We start from the raw sequence: 19,680 nt of genomic DNA, 5'->3' as shown, positions 1-19,680 counted from the left end.
TACTGGAATGTGTAATGAATGTATGGTAGAGGAAACGGTTGAACGTATTATTATTTTGTGAAATGTATGATGTAGAAAGGAAGAGGTTGTTTGGCGGGGTCAGAGAAGTTGACGGGAATGGGGAGTGTGTGGTATTTTGGGTGGGGGGGATGAGAGTAGTGAGGTTTGTTGGGAATTATTTTATTTTATTAGAAATTTGGGGTAGTTCAGAGAATAAAATGGTATAGATAGGTCGTGACTGGCCTCACACTCCAGTACAGTAGGTGGCGGTGTATGCACCTGTCAGTTGGTTGCGATTCGACAATAAAACTTAAAGAAGAACCCTGAGTGGGACCCGACGTGTTGTTGATCCTACCTGCAGTAACGCTCGCTGAGGGCTGTCGCATCTTTTCTACGCCGTGAACGGGAAGACTACTGCTACAACCCTACCAAGGAGTCATTCGACGCACTGTGAAGTGCCCCGACCGTCGGACACCCTGCCCTCTTTACTAGCCAGGTCAGCGTCTCCTTGGCAAGCTGATATCTTACTGCTAACTAACTAGCAAGAAAGCTAGCTAGCTGTCATTTTGGTTCTGGAGGGAGAGAGAAGGGGGGGACAAATGAACTGATGGATTTCTAGAGCTCGGTGAAGGAAACATTGGCAGTTAGCTAGGTTGTAATTTCATCGAGGGATAGGATAGGTATCATTAGCTAACTATGTGTCGTGTTGTCATTTGCAAGTGCTGCTAGCTAGTTGGCCGGGACGTCACCGGTCCAGACTTTCTGTAATTTACAGTGAGACTGTTTAGACAGACAGGTTTCAGAGGCAGTGTCGCAGCACATTCGTATTGCATATGTTTGCTATCCATTCCCATTGATCTCCCCTTTGTCTTTTGATATTCATTGATGTCAGTATTAAACTGTTACTTTGCAATACTTTTATGATGGTGCTACAAGTGGAAACTAGTTAAACTTGGAATGACCTGGGGGTCTGACTGACTGCATCATTGATACATTTGTTGCTTTGCTATAAACAAACAACAAGGTCTGCAACATTGGCCAAACATTGGTTTGGTCGGTGGGATCACAAGAAAAGGGTCTGACCAAGTTTAGGCACCACTGTTGTAGAGGAATTTCTGTGGTTACTGTGTGCAGATTGTGACTCTCCGATGATTTGGAATTCTCAGTGGCTAAGATTTGTTTGGGAAGCCTCATGTTTAGTGGATTGTGAGGGCAGGACCTGCCATATCCCACCCCATTGTGTCATTAGGGGTGTGGTTGAACAGTGTTTTATAACTCAGAACTGGGTGAACAGGAGCCTGAGTGTGGGTGTCAATAGATAGCCTGGCTTGACTCTATGGTCCATTTTTATTCTCTTTCACTCTCAACTCTTTTTCTAGCTATCCCACCCACCACATCCTGCCTCACTTTCACTCAAGTGAGAACTTGTATGAGATTAAATGAGTTCAGTAAAACAGTTAAAGAAGCAACTGGTGAGAGACAACTACTAGAGCCAACTGAACTCCAAGTCCCATTTCAGCACCTAGCCTTCATGTGAGCCAACCTTTCATCACATGACCTGTTCTCTCCTCTTCCACCCATCAGTGTGCAGCTCCATTGTGGAGCCCCAGCAAGTGGTGGGGGAGGCTGAGGCAGCCTGAAGCAGAGGGCACTGTGCTAGCAGGGCCATGAGCACCACTGGGTACCAGCAGCAGCAGGGGGGTGTTCGGACACGCCGGGGCCCAGTCAAGGAGAGGGATCCTGGGCAGGGTGTCGGCATGGAGGCGGCCTGCTGGCTGGCCCCTGGAGCCCTGCGCAGGCTGATTGAGCTGCCTACTCCCCCACTCGACCGCCAACAGCTGAAGAGACTGGAGGAACACAGGTACTATCATTTGTAAAACCTAAGATCAATCATATCCTTATTTAGCTTTGACGTGATGATCACAGAGTATGTGTTTTGTACTTAGTGTTACATCAAACACTTTGGGATGAAAATGTGTTAAATCTGGTTAATCGTTCTGGGGTCCTGGTTCCCCCTCTCCAGGTACAGCAGTGCAGGTCACTCCCTGCTGGAGCCTCTGATGCAGTGCTACTGGGAGTGGCTGGTGGGCCATGTGCCCACCTGGATTGCCCCCAACCTCATCACCATCGTGGGCCTAGCCACCAACGTATTCACCACCCTGGTGCTGGTCTACTACTGCCCCACTGCCACTGAACAGGTAACAATGGCAACAATATAGCACCTATTCAGGTAGGGTGTAAGTCAGCATTTCCCCAACTCAATCCTCGGGACCCCAAGGGGCGCACGTTCTACTGTCCTGCCCCACAGCCGCTGAATAGGCTAGTTATACACTGCCTGGCTTAGTGCCATTGGACAGGTATGGTTGAAAGGCTCAAGTAAAGTGCTACCGTATTGTAGTCTGCCCGACAGGCAAATTAAGTAAAGTTTTCATCGCAGACTGTCAGATGATTGAACACTGAAGCTACTGTGTGGCTCAGTTGGTAGAGCATGGTGTTTGCAACGCCAGGGTTGTGGGTTCGATTCCCACGGGGGACCAGTACGAAAAAAAAAAAAAAAATGTATCAAATGTATGCATTCACTACTGTAAGTCGCTCTGGATAAGAGCGTCTGCTAAATGACTAAAATGTAAAATGTAAATGTTAGAAAACACTTTTTAGGTTGATCTTTAAAGCTACAAACAAACATTCAATACAACATTACCAGAGGTTCATACTTCGTATAGCATTTGCATAGTTTTTTTTACTCTAGCAAGCATTCCCCCTCCCGTCAGTTATTTTGTCTCAAGGTTCTATGAATCTGTTTTCTGTCAGCAATGGTTTTTATGGTAAGTTTGTCTGGCTTTTTGTTTGTTTACCATCTCTGTGCTGTTGAGAGTTTGGCATAGCTCAGGCTTTCTGTTCTGGATGAACATCCTGTGCCCATAGCTCTCAGGTTACAGCTAGTCTGCACCTGATACCCCGACCCCCTTCCCTGGCCAACACACCACAGCACTGCAGAGATGAGTGCACACTAAGGACCGGGAATAGAGAGGAGACAGCAAAACATACAAACTGTTAAGCTTAGTCGTTTCCCTCCAAAACTCAAAACCTAGGATAACTTTGTCTTTCCACAAGGGAATTTAATTTGTCATATCAGACTTTAATGTACATAAAATTAGATTATGTTCAAACTAAGAGGCATACAAAACAGCCTAATGCAATATAATGCATTTTGTTTGTCTATATATGCGGTAAAGGAGTCAATGGAACGCGGACGTTCTATTGACCAGATTGTCGTACATTCAACAAATATGATCTAACAAAGTGGATATTCTTCCAATCCGTCATGATTAATGTATTGTAACAGGCCCACAATGTGGTTACTTAACTCCGATTTTGATGTTTTCACTGCATAACATGTAGAAGTTGTCCCTTTTCAGGTTTAGAAGTGACTGCTAACTCATGTTCGTATAAGCTGGTTAGCATAGCTAGCATACAGAAATCGGTGGTGATAGTCCAATAATTGTTTAATTAATGCAGTTGATTTAATGACCATGACATGAACATCTGTTGGGGTTGACATCCATACGGGCATTATACTCTGATTTTTACCTCAACATACTGTGAAATGCACATATAAACAATAGCCTGAATGTAGGGTAATGTTGCTGGGGGGCAATGAGGAGATTCGGGATCTTTCCCCCACGGCCCTTTCACCCATGCGTTTCCATCGCAATTCCATTGTTTTGGTCGAGTTGAATTGACCTCTTTACCGCACTCTGTTTTTCGGTTCCTGTTCGGAACCCGCTTTTTTTTTTCAGATTCCGGATGAAACTCCTTCCTTATTCCAAAGCTTAGAGGAAGCTGCCATTCCATGCCAGTCCCAGAACTCTTTTTGTGAAACACCGCATGAGACCTTATCTGACGATGAGCTTTCCTTTGCGCCAAAATTGCCTTTCTGGACTGTTTCTGTCTATCCGTCACAATGTAAGAATCAGCAAGGTTTTCTTTTCTTTTTTTTTTTTCTTCTTCATATGTTTTCTTTTAAAATTGATTTATTTTTACATACAAATCATTAAAATCCAGACAGAAAATATTTACACAAGAAGCAACCTATTATCACACAGTCAAACTCTCATTTCATTTAGTAAGTTCACCATTCTGCCGTTCTCACTGTTAAACAATATTTGATACATTATGAATATGGTATTCAGGTGAGGTTATCTATGAGATTATCGGTTTACTGTTGTGCGCATTCAGTTTGCCTACAAAATAGCTTTACACACATACCTCAATGGAATATTAAACTTTGTGTATAGACCACCATGTGCGTTTTGTTCAGCTCTGGCTGTTTTCCTACAAGTCCACAACACCGGTGTATGAGGGTAATTCCATGGTAACAGAATGATGCTGAGACTCATCTGTTTCACTTTAAAATGGAAGCTAAACAAAAACAAATGATTGCAAAGTTAAACAAACCATGCAACTCTATGCACAAGGACTACTAGTAAACAATTTCCACTGAACATTTTACAAAAACGCATTTACTTGAAGAATAGTGCAGATGCAAAGTTTGGTAAAAGAATGACGGCGCAAATATATCACATTAATTCTGTTACTGTGGAAATGCACATGAGCCAAGTGTATGAGGCTCACAAAAACAGACTTAGTCACTGTAAACATTAACTTATACAGTTGAAGTTGGAAGTTTACATACGCCTTAGCCAAATACATTTAAACTCAGTTTTTCACAATTCCTGACATTTTAATCCAAATAAAAATTCCCTGTTTTACGTCAGTTAGGACCACCACTTTATTTTAAGAGTGTGAAATGTCAGAATAATAGTAGAGAATGATTTATTTCAGCTTGTATTTCTTTCATCACATTCCCAGTGGGTCAGAAGTTTACATGCACCCAATTAGTATTAGGTCGCATTGCCTTTAAAATGTTTAACTTGGGTAAAACATTTCAGGTAGCCTTCCACAAGCTTCCCACAGTAAGTTGGGTGAATGTTGGCCCTTCCTCCTGACAGAGCTGGTGTAACTGAGTCAGGTTTGTAGGCCTCCTTGCTCGCACATTCTTTTTCAGTTCTGCCCAGAAATGTTCTATATGATTGAGGTCAGGGCTTTGTGATGGCCACTCCAATACCTTGACTTTGTTGTCCTTAAGCCATTTTGCCACAAGTTTGGAAGTATGCTTGGGGTCATTGTCCATTTGGAAGACCCATTTTCGACCAAACTTTAACTTCCTGACTGATGTCTTGAGATGTTGCTTCAATATATCCACATAATTTTCCTCCCCCATGATCCCATCTATTTTGTGAAGTGCACCAGTCCCTCTGGCAGCAAAGCACCCCCACAACATGATGCTGCCACCCCCGTGCTTCACGGTTGGGATGGTGTTCTTCGGCTTGCAAACATAACGATGGTCATTATGGCCAAACAGTTCTATTTTTGTTTCATCAGACCAGAGGACATTTCTCCAAAAAGTATGATCTTTGTCCCCATGTGCAGTTGCAAACCATAGTCTGTTTTTTTTATGGCGGTTTTGGAGCAGTGGCTTCTTCCTTGCTGAGCGGCCTTTCAGGTTATGTCGATATAGGACTCGTTTTACTGTGGATATAGATACTTTTGTACCTTTTTCCTCCAGCATCTTCACAAGGTCCTTTGCTGTTGTTCTGGGATTGATTTGCACTTTTCGCACCAAAGTACGTTCATCTCTAGGAGACAGAACGCATCTCCTTTCCTGAGCGGTATGACGGCTGCGTGGTCCCATGGTGTTTATACTTGCGTACTGTTGTTCGTACAGATGAACGTGGTACCTTCAGGCGTTTGGAAATTGCTCCCAAGGATGAACCAGACTTGTGGAGGTCAACAATTGTTTTTCTGAGGTCTTGGCTGATTTCTTTTGATTTTTTCCCCCCTGATGTCAAGCAAATTGGCACTGCTTTTGAAGGTAGGCCTTGAAATACATCCACAAGTACTCCTCCAATTGACTCAAATTATGTCAATTAGCCTATCAGAAGCTTCTAAAGCCATTACATTATTTTCTAAGCTGTTTAAAGGCACAGTCAATTTAGTGTATGTAAACTTCTGACCCGCTGGAATTGTGATACAGTGAATTATAAGTGAAATAATCTGTCTGTAAACAATTGTTGTAAGAATGACTTGTCATGCACAAAGTAGATGTCCTAACCGACTTGCCAAAACTATAGTTTGTTAATAAGAAATTTGTGGAGAGGTTGAAAAACGAGTTTTAATGACTCCAACCTGAGTGTATGTAAACTTCCGACTTCAACTGTATAATCTACTTATTTGTTATAGAAGCCGGTCTAACCATGGAAGAAAACAACATGTTTATTATCCCTACAATTCCAGCTTTCCCAGAAAGCAGCTGACTGCATATTTGACCACATGAATTTATTCCACAAATAACCTTGAAAAGTAGACCAAGCATTATCCGCAAGGCAAAACATGTTCTCATTTTAGGAGTCCCTTTAATGCAGATGTTCTTTCATCCTGGCCCTGGCACCCACAGGGGGTGCAGGCTACTATTGCGGCCCAGCAGTATCACACTTGATTGAATGAATCAAGGGCTTGATGATTAGTTGAATCCGGTGTGTTAGTGCTGGGCTGGAACACACCCTGTAGGTCTCCAGGAGGCAGGTTTGAAGATCACTGCTGTGTCACCTGACTTCCACTGTGCTGCTTAACAGGTCACTGCTTCAACAGTCGGCAACTAAAAGGTGGGTTAGAGTAGTTTTAACTCGGAAGAGTTACAGGATTTGATGACAAGCGTAACTTGTTTTCCCTTTCTGTAAATAGAGCTCTGTCTCTGAAGTTATCCACCCCCTCCACTGTTTCCTTTTGTAGGACAAAGGTTGGAAAATCACTCTGCATGTATATTTGCTCACGATGTGGAGCAACAAAGGCAAAACAGAGAATATAATTTGCTGGACTGGACTCGCTAGACTAGAGAGAATTCAGTTTATCACAGAGAACAGGCTCGGTAGGGTACTAGTTCTGGAGGGAGAATCTCAGTGACTGTGTACCTATGTCACAACACCTCTTATAATGTTCATTGTTGTCAGAATGATTCAACACCTGACATAATAGGTGATACTTCTGTTAACATGTTAGAGGTGTGATAGTTAAAGAGCTAAAACATTAGTGGCAGCACTGTTTCATAGCCCAGAGAAGTTGGTATTTACTTAACATGCTGTACTAGTCAGTGTCCTGTTTTTGATGACCCAGGTCAGGAGTGTTTAAGACAACCTGCCCCGTGTGTGTGTGTGTGTGTGTTAGTGTTTTATGAGTCAACAGTGCAGCTGATACAGGGTGTTTTCCGGGCTGAGTTTGTCACCGTGACATGTTTGAACAGAAAGTACACTTGCTCTAGGGCCTCTTAGTTTCACAGCCCTGTCATCTTGCCATTAAATTCATAATCATATGTTCACTGATAACACAGAGGCAGTCAGCAGATATTTCCACCCTGCTCTACTTTTCAATATCTCCATGCCAACCCCATGGCACTGTCCTCTTTCATAACCCCCTTAATTCTCTCCCGCTCCCCAAATCCCCGTTTCTGCCCGAGGACCTGAAATAATAAAAAGCTTAATGTATGAGGCTATGAGCTGCTCTGCAATAACAGGGTGGTTATTTATATGAATGCCAAGTGGGCAAGCCTCTAAGTTGTAGGCCAGGACGTGTCATATTCCGGTTGATTTTGGTCTGTGTAAACTGCTGTCAGCTCATCATTGACCCAGTGAAAACGGGACAGGAAATAAACGCATGACACATTGATGACGCTGTGAAACTCTTTCCATGCTGGTTAACTAATGAAGGACAAAGCCCTGCTGTGTTCCAAATCTATTTAGAGGGAAACAAACCACACATCAACCTATTTTATCTCAAGTTCAAACATATCTCCTTTGTGTAGTTTACAGCTGCCAGAAGATCACGTTTTATGTCAGATGATTCTCTATTGATGATAATACCCACCGATTCTCTAAGAACACAATTCAAACATGTTTTGTGAGATTACCCTATCATAACCCCCCAAAAAATCCATTGGGAAGAAGGCATTTTAAAAATATTATTCATTAAGTATTCTTTGGTGTCTTTTTTTTCGTCAGGCACCGCTGTGGGCATACCTGCTGTGTGCGGTGGGCCTGTTTGTGTACCAATCACTGGATGCCATTGATGGGAAGCAAGCCAGACGAACTAATAGCAGCTCTCCGCTGGGTGAACTGTTTGACCACGGCTGTGACTCCCTCTCCACAGGTACAGACGCCCCTCTGTGTGTGTGTTCCATATAACTTTGTTTGCCTTATTAGGATTTAATTGACTCTGTTTCCATTTCCTCTCCCTCTCAGTGTTTGTGGTCCTGGGCACCAGTATAGCAGTGCAGCTGGGCACCAACCCTGACTGGATGTTCTTCTGCTGTTTCGCTGGCATGTTCATGTTCTACTGTGCCCACTGGCAGACATACGTCTCTGGCACCCTGCGCTTCGGCATGTGAGTGTCTGTATGGGGAGGAGGGAGAAGAGTGGCTTTAGAGAAGTAGAGTGATGCTGGTAGTAGGTGAGGGAGTGGATATGGGGAATTAAAGGAGAAGTAAGTGATGGGTTAGAATGAAAAGTGAAAGATAGGATCTACACTGCAGTTCTAGTGTAGCGAAGAGCAACAGGGGTTCTCAAAGGCATTCCCAGATTGTGGGTCAGAGTGGTCCCCTGTGGCCTCAGCTGGATAATTAGGCTACTTACTAAGCTTTTGTATAATTTCAGTCAGTAGTTTTGAAAGTAGTGCTCATGACCCAAACGTGTCCTGAAATTGTGTACTACGTCAATTGTTGCGCAACATGAGCTCATGGGCTCTCATGAAGTGATTTTCGAATACATTTGCATTGATGTCAGAGTGATTAGAGGGACAATAGAGTGCTGAGTACCAGGCAATTAGCAAGTTTGGTAGGCTACTAATGACCATCAACAGCATCAGAGCTTGGAGAAGACTAATTACCGTGACTAAATGGTCACGTGGAATTTCACTGCCTTCATGACTCGTGACCGGCGGTAATACGGTCACAGTAACAGCCCTATGTGTGTGTAAGCATCTGTATGATCAAGTATTTCTATCCTTTATTCTCAGTGGAGTGCATTTTGAAAAAATGTCTCTGTGTGTGTAGATTTGATATTACAGAGTTACAGATCTGTCTAGCGCTGTTACAGATGCTGACAGCCACTGTAGGCCCCTTCCTGTGGAACGTGACGGTAAATCTCTGACGGACAGCATCTTGGCCTGACAGATATGCAGTGAGCCTCAGCCAATTAGATCCCTGCTTCCCCACACACTGACCTCTAGCCACAAGCTAATGGGAGGGAGGAAATCTTTGCACTTGCCTGGTCTGAAAATAAACCATTTCATGAGTAGAAACGGACTAGATCCATGCTACTGAAAGAATACCAAAACATACACTAAGTGTACAAAACATTATGAACAGCTTCCTAATATTGAGTTGCACCCCCTTCACTTTTGCCTTCAGAACAGCCTCAATTCTTTGGGGCTGGACTCTACAAGGTGTCGAAAGCGTTCCACAGGGATGCTGACCCATGTTGACTCCAATGCTTCCCACAGTTGTATCAAGTTTGCTGGATGTCCTATTTTTTTTTTACCTTCATCGGGGAATCATACTATGTCCATAATGTTTTGTAAACTCAGTGCATATGTTTGCCATAAGTGCATCATGATTGACATCTCTGACTGGAAGAGCTGTGGTTAGTGTTTGGGTGAAGACACACTGTAGTGCAGGCTTGTGCCGCTGTGCTTATGGACAGAGTTGATGACTGTTCTGACTAACCTCTGCTCTCTGCCTGCTCCTCTCAGCATTGACGTGACTGAGGTGCAAATCTTCATTATAATCATATATTTGCTGGCCGCCGTGGGAGGATCCGCTTTTTGGCAGTCACTGGTAATTCTGATTGGCTCAAATTTCCACTGATTGCCTTTTGGTAACTGAAATGAATGGCATAACTAACTGAATGATGAAGCCGTAACACTGGTAATATAATGGTCGCGCTGCCCGCATCGGTATGTTCTAATTCTGTGTACAGTGTGATTCCTTACTATATTAAATGCAATTTCATTCAGTAATGAAACTGTTTTTTGAATGAAATGAACCATCTTACAAACAATGTTTAGAGTTGTGAAATGTACTAAACACTGATGGTGTTGACTGGCTGTTTGTAATAAATGATATCTTGCTCCCTCACCTCCACAGATCCCAGTCATAAACATCCAGATGAAAATAGTTCCAGCCATCTGCACTTTCTTAGGGGCTATCTTTTCCTGTACTAATTACTTCCGGGTTATATTTACCGGAGGTGTGGGCAAAAATGGATCCACAATAGCAGTAAGTCTACAATTGACCTGTAGCCTAGTCCCTGACCTTCATAAAGAACTGAATAGGCTTAAGCAAAATGGTAGTCCCCACCTTTCCCTTTGACGGTCTCTGTGTTTTCTTTTGATGTATTGCTCACATCAATCCAGTCCTTTTAACATTATTTTTTATTTATTTTTAAATTCAAAGATGGCGTAGCAGTGCAGACGTGGTTTGTCGTCCTCTCATTTACTTTTTGTATTTTTTGTCTTTTTTTGTATATATTTCCATTTATTTTCAATCTGTTTTCCATTTTTTTATTAAATATACCTTCCGGTAGCCCGCCTCACTCAATGTGATATGGATCCGCTATTTTTTTTAGCCCTTATAGTCAGAACCTCCATCAGTGGCTAGCCAGCTAATTAGCTACTAGCTATTTAGTCATTGTTAGCCACTGCTAGCGGCCTTTACCTTCTGCACAGACACCAGCTGTTTTTTTTAGCTTGGATAATACTTGCCAGCCTGCCAGTATCGGACTACAACGCCGGATTCCTGCCGTAAACCCTGGACCATTACTCCTGATCATCACAGCTAGCTAGCTGCCACCGAGTGACCCAGCCCCGAAGCTAGCCCTGAGCCAGGCCCACCTCCCGGCCTACTCTGTGATCACTCGGCTACACAGCCGATGCCTCCACCGGATCCTTGCCGTAAGCTCTGGACCTTTGCATCGGATCATCGCTGCTCGCTAGCTGCTACTGAGTGGCTTTAGTGGCTAATTCCCCTGCCCCGAAGCTAGCACCAGTTAGCCGCGAGCCAGGCGCATCTCCCGGCTAGCAAACGAAATTACTGCAACTACAATACCTCTTTCGCCATCTGGTCCGGACCCTTTGTCGACATGGCGCACTGCCGTAGCACCACGACTGGTCCGCCAACGTATCTCCATCCGCTGTGCCCTCAACCAGCCTTTGCCGGGTGTCGGAGCTGACGCTTCTGCTTACCCCGGCCTACTAACTTTAAACGCTGTGTCTCCCGCGTGCTAGCGTAGTAACGACTACCCCGCGGCTTCCCTGTTCCATCTATTGCTGTTCACTGGACCCTATGATCACTTGGCTACATAGCTGATGCCTGCTGGACTGTTCATTAATCACGGTACTCCATTTTCTTTATTTTTTGTTTATCGGTCGGCCCCAGCCTCGAACTCAGGCCCTGTGTGTAGTTAACTGACCCTCTCTGCCCATTCATCGCCATTTTACCTGTTGTCTTAGCTGATTAGCTGTTGTTGTCTTACCCGTTGTTGTCTTAGCTAGCTCTCCCAATCAACACCTGTGATTGCTTTATGCCTCGCTTTGTCTCTCTCAAATGTCAATATGCCTTGTACACTGTTGTTTAGGATAGTTATCATTGTTTTAGTTTACTGCGGTGCCCCTAGTCCCACTCAACATGCCTCAGATACCTCCTTTGTCCCGCCTCCCACACATGCGGTGACCTCACCCAGCATAACTAGCCCGTCCAGAGATGCAACCTCTTATCATCATTCCTGGGTTTACCTCCACTGTACCAGCACCCCACCGTACCCCATACCATATCTTAAATAAGCATGCCCCTTTGAAAAAATGTAGAACTAAGAACAGATATAGCCCTTGCTTCACTCCAGACCTGACTGCCCTCGACCAGCACAAAAACATCCTGTGGTGGACTGCACTAGCATCGAATAGTCCCCGCGATATGCAACTTTTCAGGGAAGTCAGGTACCAGTACACGCAGTCAGTCAGGAAAGCAAAGGCTAGCTTTTTCAAACAGAAATTTGCATCCTGTAGCTCTAACTCCAAAACGTTTTGGGACACTGTAAAGTCCATTGAGAATAAGAGCACCTCCTAGCTGCCCACTCCACTGAGGCTAGGAAACACTGTCACCACCGATAAATCCACGATAATCGAGAATTTCAATAAGCATTTCTCTACGGCTGGCCATGCTTTCCTCCTGGCTACCCCAACCCCGGCCAACAGCTCCGCACCCCCGCAGCTACTTGCCCAAGACTCCCCAGCTTCTCCTTCGCCCAAATCCAGATAGCAGATGTTCTGAAAGAGCTGCAAAACCTGGACCCGTACAAATCAGCTGGGCTAGACAATCTGGACCCTCTCTTTCTAAAATTAGTTGCAACCCCTATTACCAGTCTGTTCAACCTCTCTTTCGTATTGTCTGAGATCCCTAAAGATTGGAAAGCTGCCGCGGTCATCCCCCCTCTTCAAAGGGGGTGACACTCTAGACCCAAACTGTTATAGACCTATATCCATCCTGCCCTGCCTTTTCTAAAGTCTTTGAAAGCCAAGTTAATAAACAGATCACTGACCATTTCGAATCCCACCGTACCTTCTCCGCTGTGCAATCCGGTTTTCGAGCTGGTCACAGGTGCACCTCAGCCACACTCAAGGTACTAAACGATATCATCACTGCCATCGATAAAAGACAGTACTGTGCAGCCGTCTTCATTGACCTGGCCAAGGCTTTCGACTCTATCAATCACCGTATTCTTATCGGCAGACTCAACAGCCTTGGTTTCTCAAATGACTGTCTCGCCTGGTTCACCAACTACTTCTCAGATAGAGTTCAGTGTGTCAATCGGATGGCCTGTTTTCTGGACCTCTGGCAGTCTCTATGGGGTACCACAGGGTTCAATTCTCGAGCCGGCTCTTTTCTCTGTATATATCAACGATGTCGCTCTTGCTGCGGGTGATTCCCTGATCCACCTCTACGCAGACGACACCATTCTGTATACATCTGGCCCTTCTTTAGACACTGTGTTAACTAACCTCCAAACGAGCTTCAATGCCATACAACACTCCTTCCATGGCCTCCAACTGCTCTTAAACGGTAGTAAAACCAAATGCATGCTTTTCAAACGTTCGCTGCCCGCATCCGCCCGCCCGACTAGCATCACTACTCTGGATGGTTCTGACTTAGAATATGTGGACAACTACAAATACCTAGGTGTCTGGCTAGAATGTAAACTCTCCATCCAGACTCATATTAAACATATCCGATCCAAAATTAAATCTAGAATCGGCTTCCTATTTCGCAACAAAGCCTCCTTCTCTCACACCGCCAAACATACCCTCGTAAAACTGACTATCCTACCGATCGGCGATGTCATTTACAAAATAGCTTCCAATACTCTACTCAGCAAACTGAATGCAGTCTATCACAGTGCCATCCGTTTTGTCACCAAAGCCCCTTATACCACCCACTGCGACCTGTATGCTCTAGTTGACTGGCCCTCGCTACTTATTCATCGCCAGAGCCACTGGCTCCAGGTCATCTATAAGTCTATGCTAGGTAAAGCTCCGCCTTATCTCAGCTCCCTGGTCACGATAACTCCCATCCGTAGCACGCGCTCCAGCAGGTATATCTCACTGGTCATCCCCAAAGCCAACACCTCCTTTGGCCGCCTTTCCTTACAGTTCTCTGCTGCCATTGACTGGAACGAATTGCAAAAATCGCTGGAGACTTATTTCCCTCACTAACTTTAAACATCAGCTATCTGAGCAGCTAACCGATCGCTGCAGCTGTACATAGCCCATCTGTAAATAGCCCACCCAATCTACCTAGCTCATCCCCATATTGTTTTTGTTTACTTTTCTGCTCTTTTGCACACCAGTATTTCTACTTGCACATTACCATCTGCTCATCTATCACTCCTGTGTTAATATGCTAAATTGTAATTACTTCGCTACTATGGCCTATTTATTGCCTTATCTCCTCACGCCATTTGCACACAGTTTCTTTTTTTTCCTATTGTGTTATTGACTGTACGTTTGTTTATTCCATGTGTAACTCTGTGTTGTTGTTTGTGTCGTGCTGCTTTACTTTATCTTGGCCAGGTCGCAGTTGTAAATGAGAACTTGTTCTCAACTAGCTTACCTGGTTAAATAAAGGTGAAAAAAAAATAAACATCTACAAAAATGCCAAGGGTGAATTCTCCCAAATACAGTTGAAGTCGGAAGTTTACATACACCTTAGCCAAATACATTTAAACTCAGTTTTTCACAATTCCTGACATTTAATCCTAGTAAAAATTCCCTGTTTTAGGTCAGTTGGGATCACCACTTTATTTTAAGAATGTGAAATGTCAGAATAATAGTAGAGCGACTGATTTATTTCAGCTTTTATTTCTTTCATCACATTCCCAGTGGGCCAGAAGTTTACATACACTCAATTAGTATTTGGTACCAATGCCTTTAAATTGTTTAACTTGGGTAAAACATTTCGGGTAGCCTTCCACAGTCTTCCTACAATAAGTTGGGTGAATTTTGGCCCATTCCTCCTGACAGAGCTGGTGTAACTGAGTCAGGTTTGTAGGCCTCCTTGCTCGCACACGCTTTTTCAGTTCTGCCCAGAGATGTTCTATAGGATTGAGGTCAGGGCTTTGTGATGGCCACTCCAATACCTTGACTTTGACGTCCTTAAGCCATTTTGCCACAAGTTTGGAAGTATGTTTGGGGTCATTGTCTATTTGGAAGACCCATTTGCGACCAAGCTTTAACTTTCTGACTGATGTCTTGAGATGTTGCTTCAATATATCCACATAATTGCCCTTCCTCATGATGCCATCTATTTTGTGAAGTGCACCAGTCCCTCTTGCAGTAAAGCATTCCCACAACATGATACTGCCACCCCCGTGCTTCACGGTTGGGATGGTGTTCTTGCAAGCCTCCCCCTTTTTCCTCCAAACATAACGACGGTCATTATGGCCAAACAGTTCTATTTTTGTTTCATCAGACCAGAGGACATTTCTCCAAAAAGTATGATCTTTGTCCCTATGTGCAGTTGCAAACCGTAGTCTGGCTTTTTTATGGCGGTTTTGGAGCAGTGGCTTCCTCCCTCCTGAGCGGCCTTTCAGGTTTGTCGATATAGGACTTGTTTTATTGTGGATATAGATACTTTTGTACCTGTTTTCTCCAGCATCTTCACAAGGTTCTTTTGCTGTTCTGGGATTGATTTGCATTTTTTGCACCAAAGTACGTTCATCTCTAGGAGACAGAACGCGTCTCCTTTCTGAGCGGTATGACGGCTGCGTGGTCCCATGGTGTTTATACTTGTGTACTATTGTTTGTACAGATGAACATGGTACATTAAGGCGTTTGGAAATTGCTCCCAAGGATGAACCAGACTTGTGGAGGTCTTGGCTGATTTATTTTGATTTTCACATGATGTCAAGCAAAGTGGCACTGAGTTTGAAGGTAGGCCTTGAAATACATCCACAGGTACACCTCCAATTGACTCAAATGATGTCAATTAGCCTATCAGAATCTTCTAAAGCCATGACATTTTCTGTAATTTTCCAAGCTGTTTAAAGGCACAGTCAACTTAGTGTATTTAAACTTCTGACCCACTGGAATTATGATACAGTGAATTATAAGTGAAATACTCATTTTTTTAACAATTGTTGGAAAAAATGCTTGTCATGCACAAAGTAGATGTCCTAACCGACTTGCCAAAACTATAGTTTGTTAACAAGAAATTTGTGGACTGGTTGAAAAACGAGTTTTAATGACTCCAACCTAAGTGTATGTAAACCTCCGACTTCAACTGTAAATGTTTACCAACTTTGACACAATGTAGTTTACAGTTACTATGAAGGATATGACAATATACTTTTTAGGTGATGATGCTGGCTTGATGACTATGTGCTTGTTTGTCTGTTTCATCCATTTGCCTGAGCTGTCTATTAGCTTCGGAGGAAATTAAGGATGTGTATTAAAACTGTTGGACCTGATCTCAGTTCAGTTGGCCGAGCGATATGAGTGTTTATCACTTGACAATATTTATTTTAGGCAGGGCCACCCATGTTTTCCTTCGGGGGACTTACTGTATATTATGACTTAACACCTAGTTGTGTCCACCAGCATTCCTTACTGTGTGTTTTGTTTCACCAAGCTGCACTCACATATCATCTAGGTCTATTAATAATGTCCACTGATTTGGACTCTTCTCTCTCCTCTCCAGGGAACCAGTGTCCTATCTCCTGTGTTACATATAGGCTCAGTAATAATACTGGCCATGATGATCTATAAGAAGTCCGCTATCCAGCTCTTTGAGAAGCACCCCTGTGTTTATATCCTGGCCTTTGGCTTCGTGTCGGCCAAGATCACCAACAAATTAGTTGTAAGTGTGGTGTGCTGCTTATTGGTGGAATGCAATTCCTGCCCACCCTGAACATTGTACTGTTGATGTAAATGTACTTGATGCAAGAATGTGTATGATGTAAATGAATGTCATCCATGTTAATGTGCTTGCTGATTAAACCACGACTCTTGCCTGTGTCTTGTTTGTTTCAGGTAGCACATATGACAAAGAGTGAGATGCATCTACATGATATAGCATTCCTGGGGCCAGGCCTGCTGTTCCTGGACCAGTATTTCAACAGTTTTATTGATGAATACTTGGTGCTGTGGATTGCACTGGTGAGTACACACACACTTCCATGGTATAGAGGTCCATAGTACCTGAGCAAGGCCAGGGTGGTCATTCCACCTCAAAGTAAGAGGACATGCAATCTACAGCATGTGTTCACATGAGAACATTTCTTTGAAATGAACCATCAGTCATTTCACATGCAACACTGACTTGCTGTGCGTTTTTCAGAGGCACATGTTTTCAGTCGAATGCCACGTTTATTTGTAACTAATAGCAAAACCCATTGATACTTCGGCATCATCCATCCATCTACTCACAGGGTCCATTATCTACAGTTATGGCTATCTTGTTTTCTGACTTAATTTTCTCTTCCGCTTTCTGTCTGCAGATCCTGTCTTTCGTTGACTTGGTGCGTTACTGTGTCAGTGTTTGCAACCAGATTGCCTCCCATCTTCACATCTTTGTCTTCAGAATCAAGCCATTGACCCCCTCCACCCTTCAGTGAGGACACGGAAGCCATTACACTCTTTCTCCCCCCCACCTCTTTCTTCATGTTAGATTGCTAGTCGTCACTATCTTTCTTTACCCTTTTTAAATGTGTTGGGGTGGATCTATTACCGGTAGAGGTTCAGAGTGAATGAGGGGATAGATGAAATATGAGGTGACAAGTTATTTCCCATCGCTGCTTTGTGCAATTTGTGTTGATTTCATCTTGTTACAGTAGTCAGATTCCTAGACAAAAATAATGATTTGTCCCTTTTTTCTGCAGTGAATGGTCACATAGGAAATGTACTGAGTGCTCTCCTCTGTGCCAGAGAGGGTAAATTCGTGCAAGACTGCAATGGGTTTGAATAGGTGCTACCTTATTCATTTAATAATTGTGTTATTGTACTTTAAAACAAACATTTCGTGTTGATGGTGTGTTTGTTCTCTACAAGAAAATGTAGAGCATAGGAAGTGATTTACACAGGATGTCTGTCTGCTTTCAGTTTTGTTTCGGAGGAGTGTTGTCTTTATTATATATAGAGGGATCGTTTTGTAATATTTGCATAACTTCACTTTTCAGTTTCATAAATATCTAACTATTAGTGTTGATATTTGTGCTGTTTTCTATTTCAAAATGTCTCACCTGGCATATCTATCAATCTTGCATAAGTGGTATTATTAACCCTGCAATAATTATGATTGCATTTAAATTATGATTTCTTTAAAACATTACATATGTAAACATGTTATTTTAGGGCGCCCCTGATCAATGGCTTACAACAAATTATTGTAAATACACAATAGTATTGCACCTTTTGAAAAGATGGGTGTCTTGAGCCTTGTTTCCCTCAAATGGCTCAAGCATTTCTCTAAAGCTACAAACATTACACAACACTTATAGCACCACATGCAGGGTTGCTAGTGGTTGTCTTGGAAATACTATTCTGTATATTCTGTCTAATACTGCTTTTAAAAAAGGAAAATAGTTTAATGTTTAACAAATAATGTAAAAAAATTTGCAGCAGTTTTCTTGCTTTAGAATTTTGTACCCGTTTGTAATTTTCTTGGCCTGTTACATTTCTGCCCTCTCAGATACTGAAGCATTGCATTTTGAGTTTGAGTTTATTTTTTACAAACACAGTGCACATTAATCAACGTTTCCGTAAAAGTGCCGGTTTTAGCCAGCCGGCTAATTTTCAACCGCAGTCCCTGGGCAGGTTATTAAAAACAATTACAATAATTTTGCTCAAGGAAAACTAAAATGCCAAGTGTTGATGGCCCTTAATGAAGAAAAGTATTGTGATATTCTCCCAAAAAAGTAGTCATTCTTATCATTTGAAGCTAAATATGTTGTCTGCGTTGTTTTTCTGCTAGCGTTTGTTCAATGGTGTGCCTAATACCACAGCTAAATGACAATTAGTAGCTTTAGTCCTACAGCCTGTTTCTAAATGTTTTTTTTTTTATTAGTCTACTTATAAAATACATTTTAATTATTTAATTAGGCAAGTCAGTTAAGAACAAATTCTTATTTACAATGACAGCCTAGGAACAGTGGGTTAACTGCCTTGTTCAGGGGCAGAACGACAGATTTTTACCTTGTCAGCTTGGGGATCTAGCAACCTTTCGGTTACTGGCCCAACGCTCTAACTAGGCTACCTGCCACCCCAACACAATGTGTTGAAAGGTGATTTTGAATGATAATGTGGGGCTATCCAAAGCTTGTTTATATCTACAATCTAAGGACATGTTTACTTAAAAAAATTAATTTATTTTAAAATGACCTTCTAACACAATAACTTTACACAAATAACTTTCTTTATGTAGCACGTTCTGCACTGTGCCAGGTCCACATACAGCAATTAAGTGTTTTGGAAGATTTGGGGAGCTTTCGTGTGAAACAAAAAAAAAATATTCTGACTGTGCCCTAATCATATTTGTCTGTACCATGTTTTTGCATCTACATACCTGCAGTCTGCTTATAATTCAGTCATCAGAATCAATAGAAACTGACTTTTATTTCTGTGTGTAATGTTGTTGGTATGTAAGTTACTGAGCTCATACAACAATGTGTGTGTGTGTATAGTTGCTGATGTCAGATCAGTGCTCTCATTGTACTAGTCATTCTCAGATAAGTAAAAGGATGCCTTAAACAGTTTGTTTAATTTTCTGTTGTATGATAGTCAAGCCTCTTAACATGCCCCTAATTTGTTTCCTCTGTGTGTTTGTACTGTGTTTTTGCTCGTTACTGTTTTATTTTGGCCAGACTGTCAAGCTCAGGTATATTAGTTTTCAGACAAGTATGTTCATAGGCTGTGACAAAAGAACAAGATCACTCTACAATCTCTCCCTCACTAATGCAAATAAAATGTAATATTCACACATGTAAGTTGCTACCTAGTGTCATTTGTGATAAATGTTTATATACT

General features: G+C 42.7%; 1 protein-coding gene across 3 annotated transcripts; it reads left to right on the top strand.

The window, feature by feature from the left end:
• The first annotated feature begins 299 nt into the window (after nucleotides 1-299).
• Nucleotides 300-19,635, top strand: LOC106583483 (choline/ethanolaminephosphotransferase 1). 3 transcript variants are annotated; one of them, XM_045705150.1, is made up of 10 exons: nucleotides 300-496; nucleotides 1,585-1,861; nucleotides 2,030-2,198; nucleotides 8,115-8,262; nucleotides 8,355-8,496; nucleotides 9,164-9,248; nucleotides 10,256-10,387; nucleotides 16,358-16,516; nucleotides 16,690-16,815; nucleotides 17,157-19,635. In XM_045705150.1, exons 2-10 carry the CDS (start codon nucleotides 1,668-1,670, stop codon nucleotides 17,271-17,273), a joined length of 1,272 nt encoding a protein of 423 aa, XP_045561106.1. In that variant the 5' UTR covers nucleotides 300-496; nucleotides 1,585-1,667; the 3' UTR covers nucleotides 17,274-19,635. The 3 variants fall into 3 exon arrangements, with proteins under 3 accessions (XP_045561106.1, XP_014023189.1, XP_014023190.1); XM_014167714.2 differs by lacking the exon at nucleotides 9,164-9,248 and adding an exon at nucleotides 9,862-9,946 and having other exon boundaries at nucleotides 2,024-2,198; XM_014167715.2 differs by having other exon boundaries at nucleotides 2,024-2,198.
• Nucleotides 19,636-19,680: the final 45 nt, after the last annotated feature.

The sequence above is a fragment of the Salmo salar genome, chromosome ssa22 (assembly GCF_905237065.1).
Source record: "Salmo salar chromosome ssa22, Ssal_v3.1, whole genome shotgun sequence".
NCBI classification, from domain to species: Eukaryota; Metazoa; Chordata; class Actinopteri; order Salmoniformes; family Salmonidae; genus Salmo; species Salmo salar.
The sequence above is the reverse complement of the archived record's forward strand: the minus strand, read 5'-3'. Positions and strand labels throughout refer to the sequence as shown.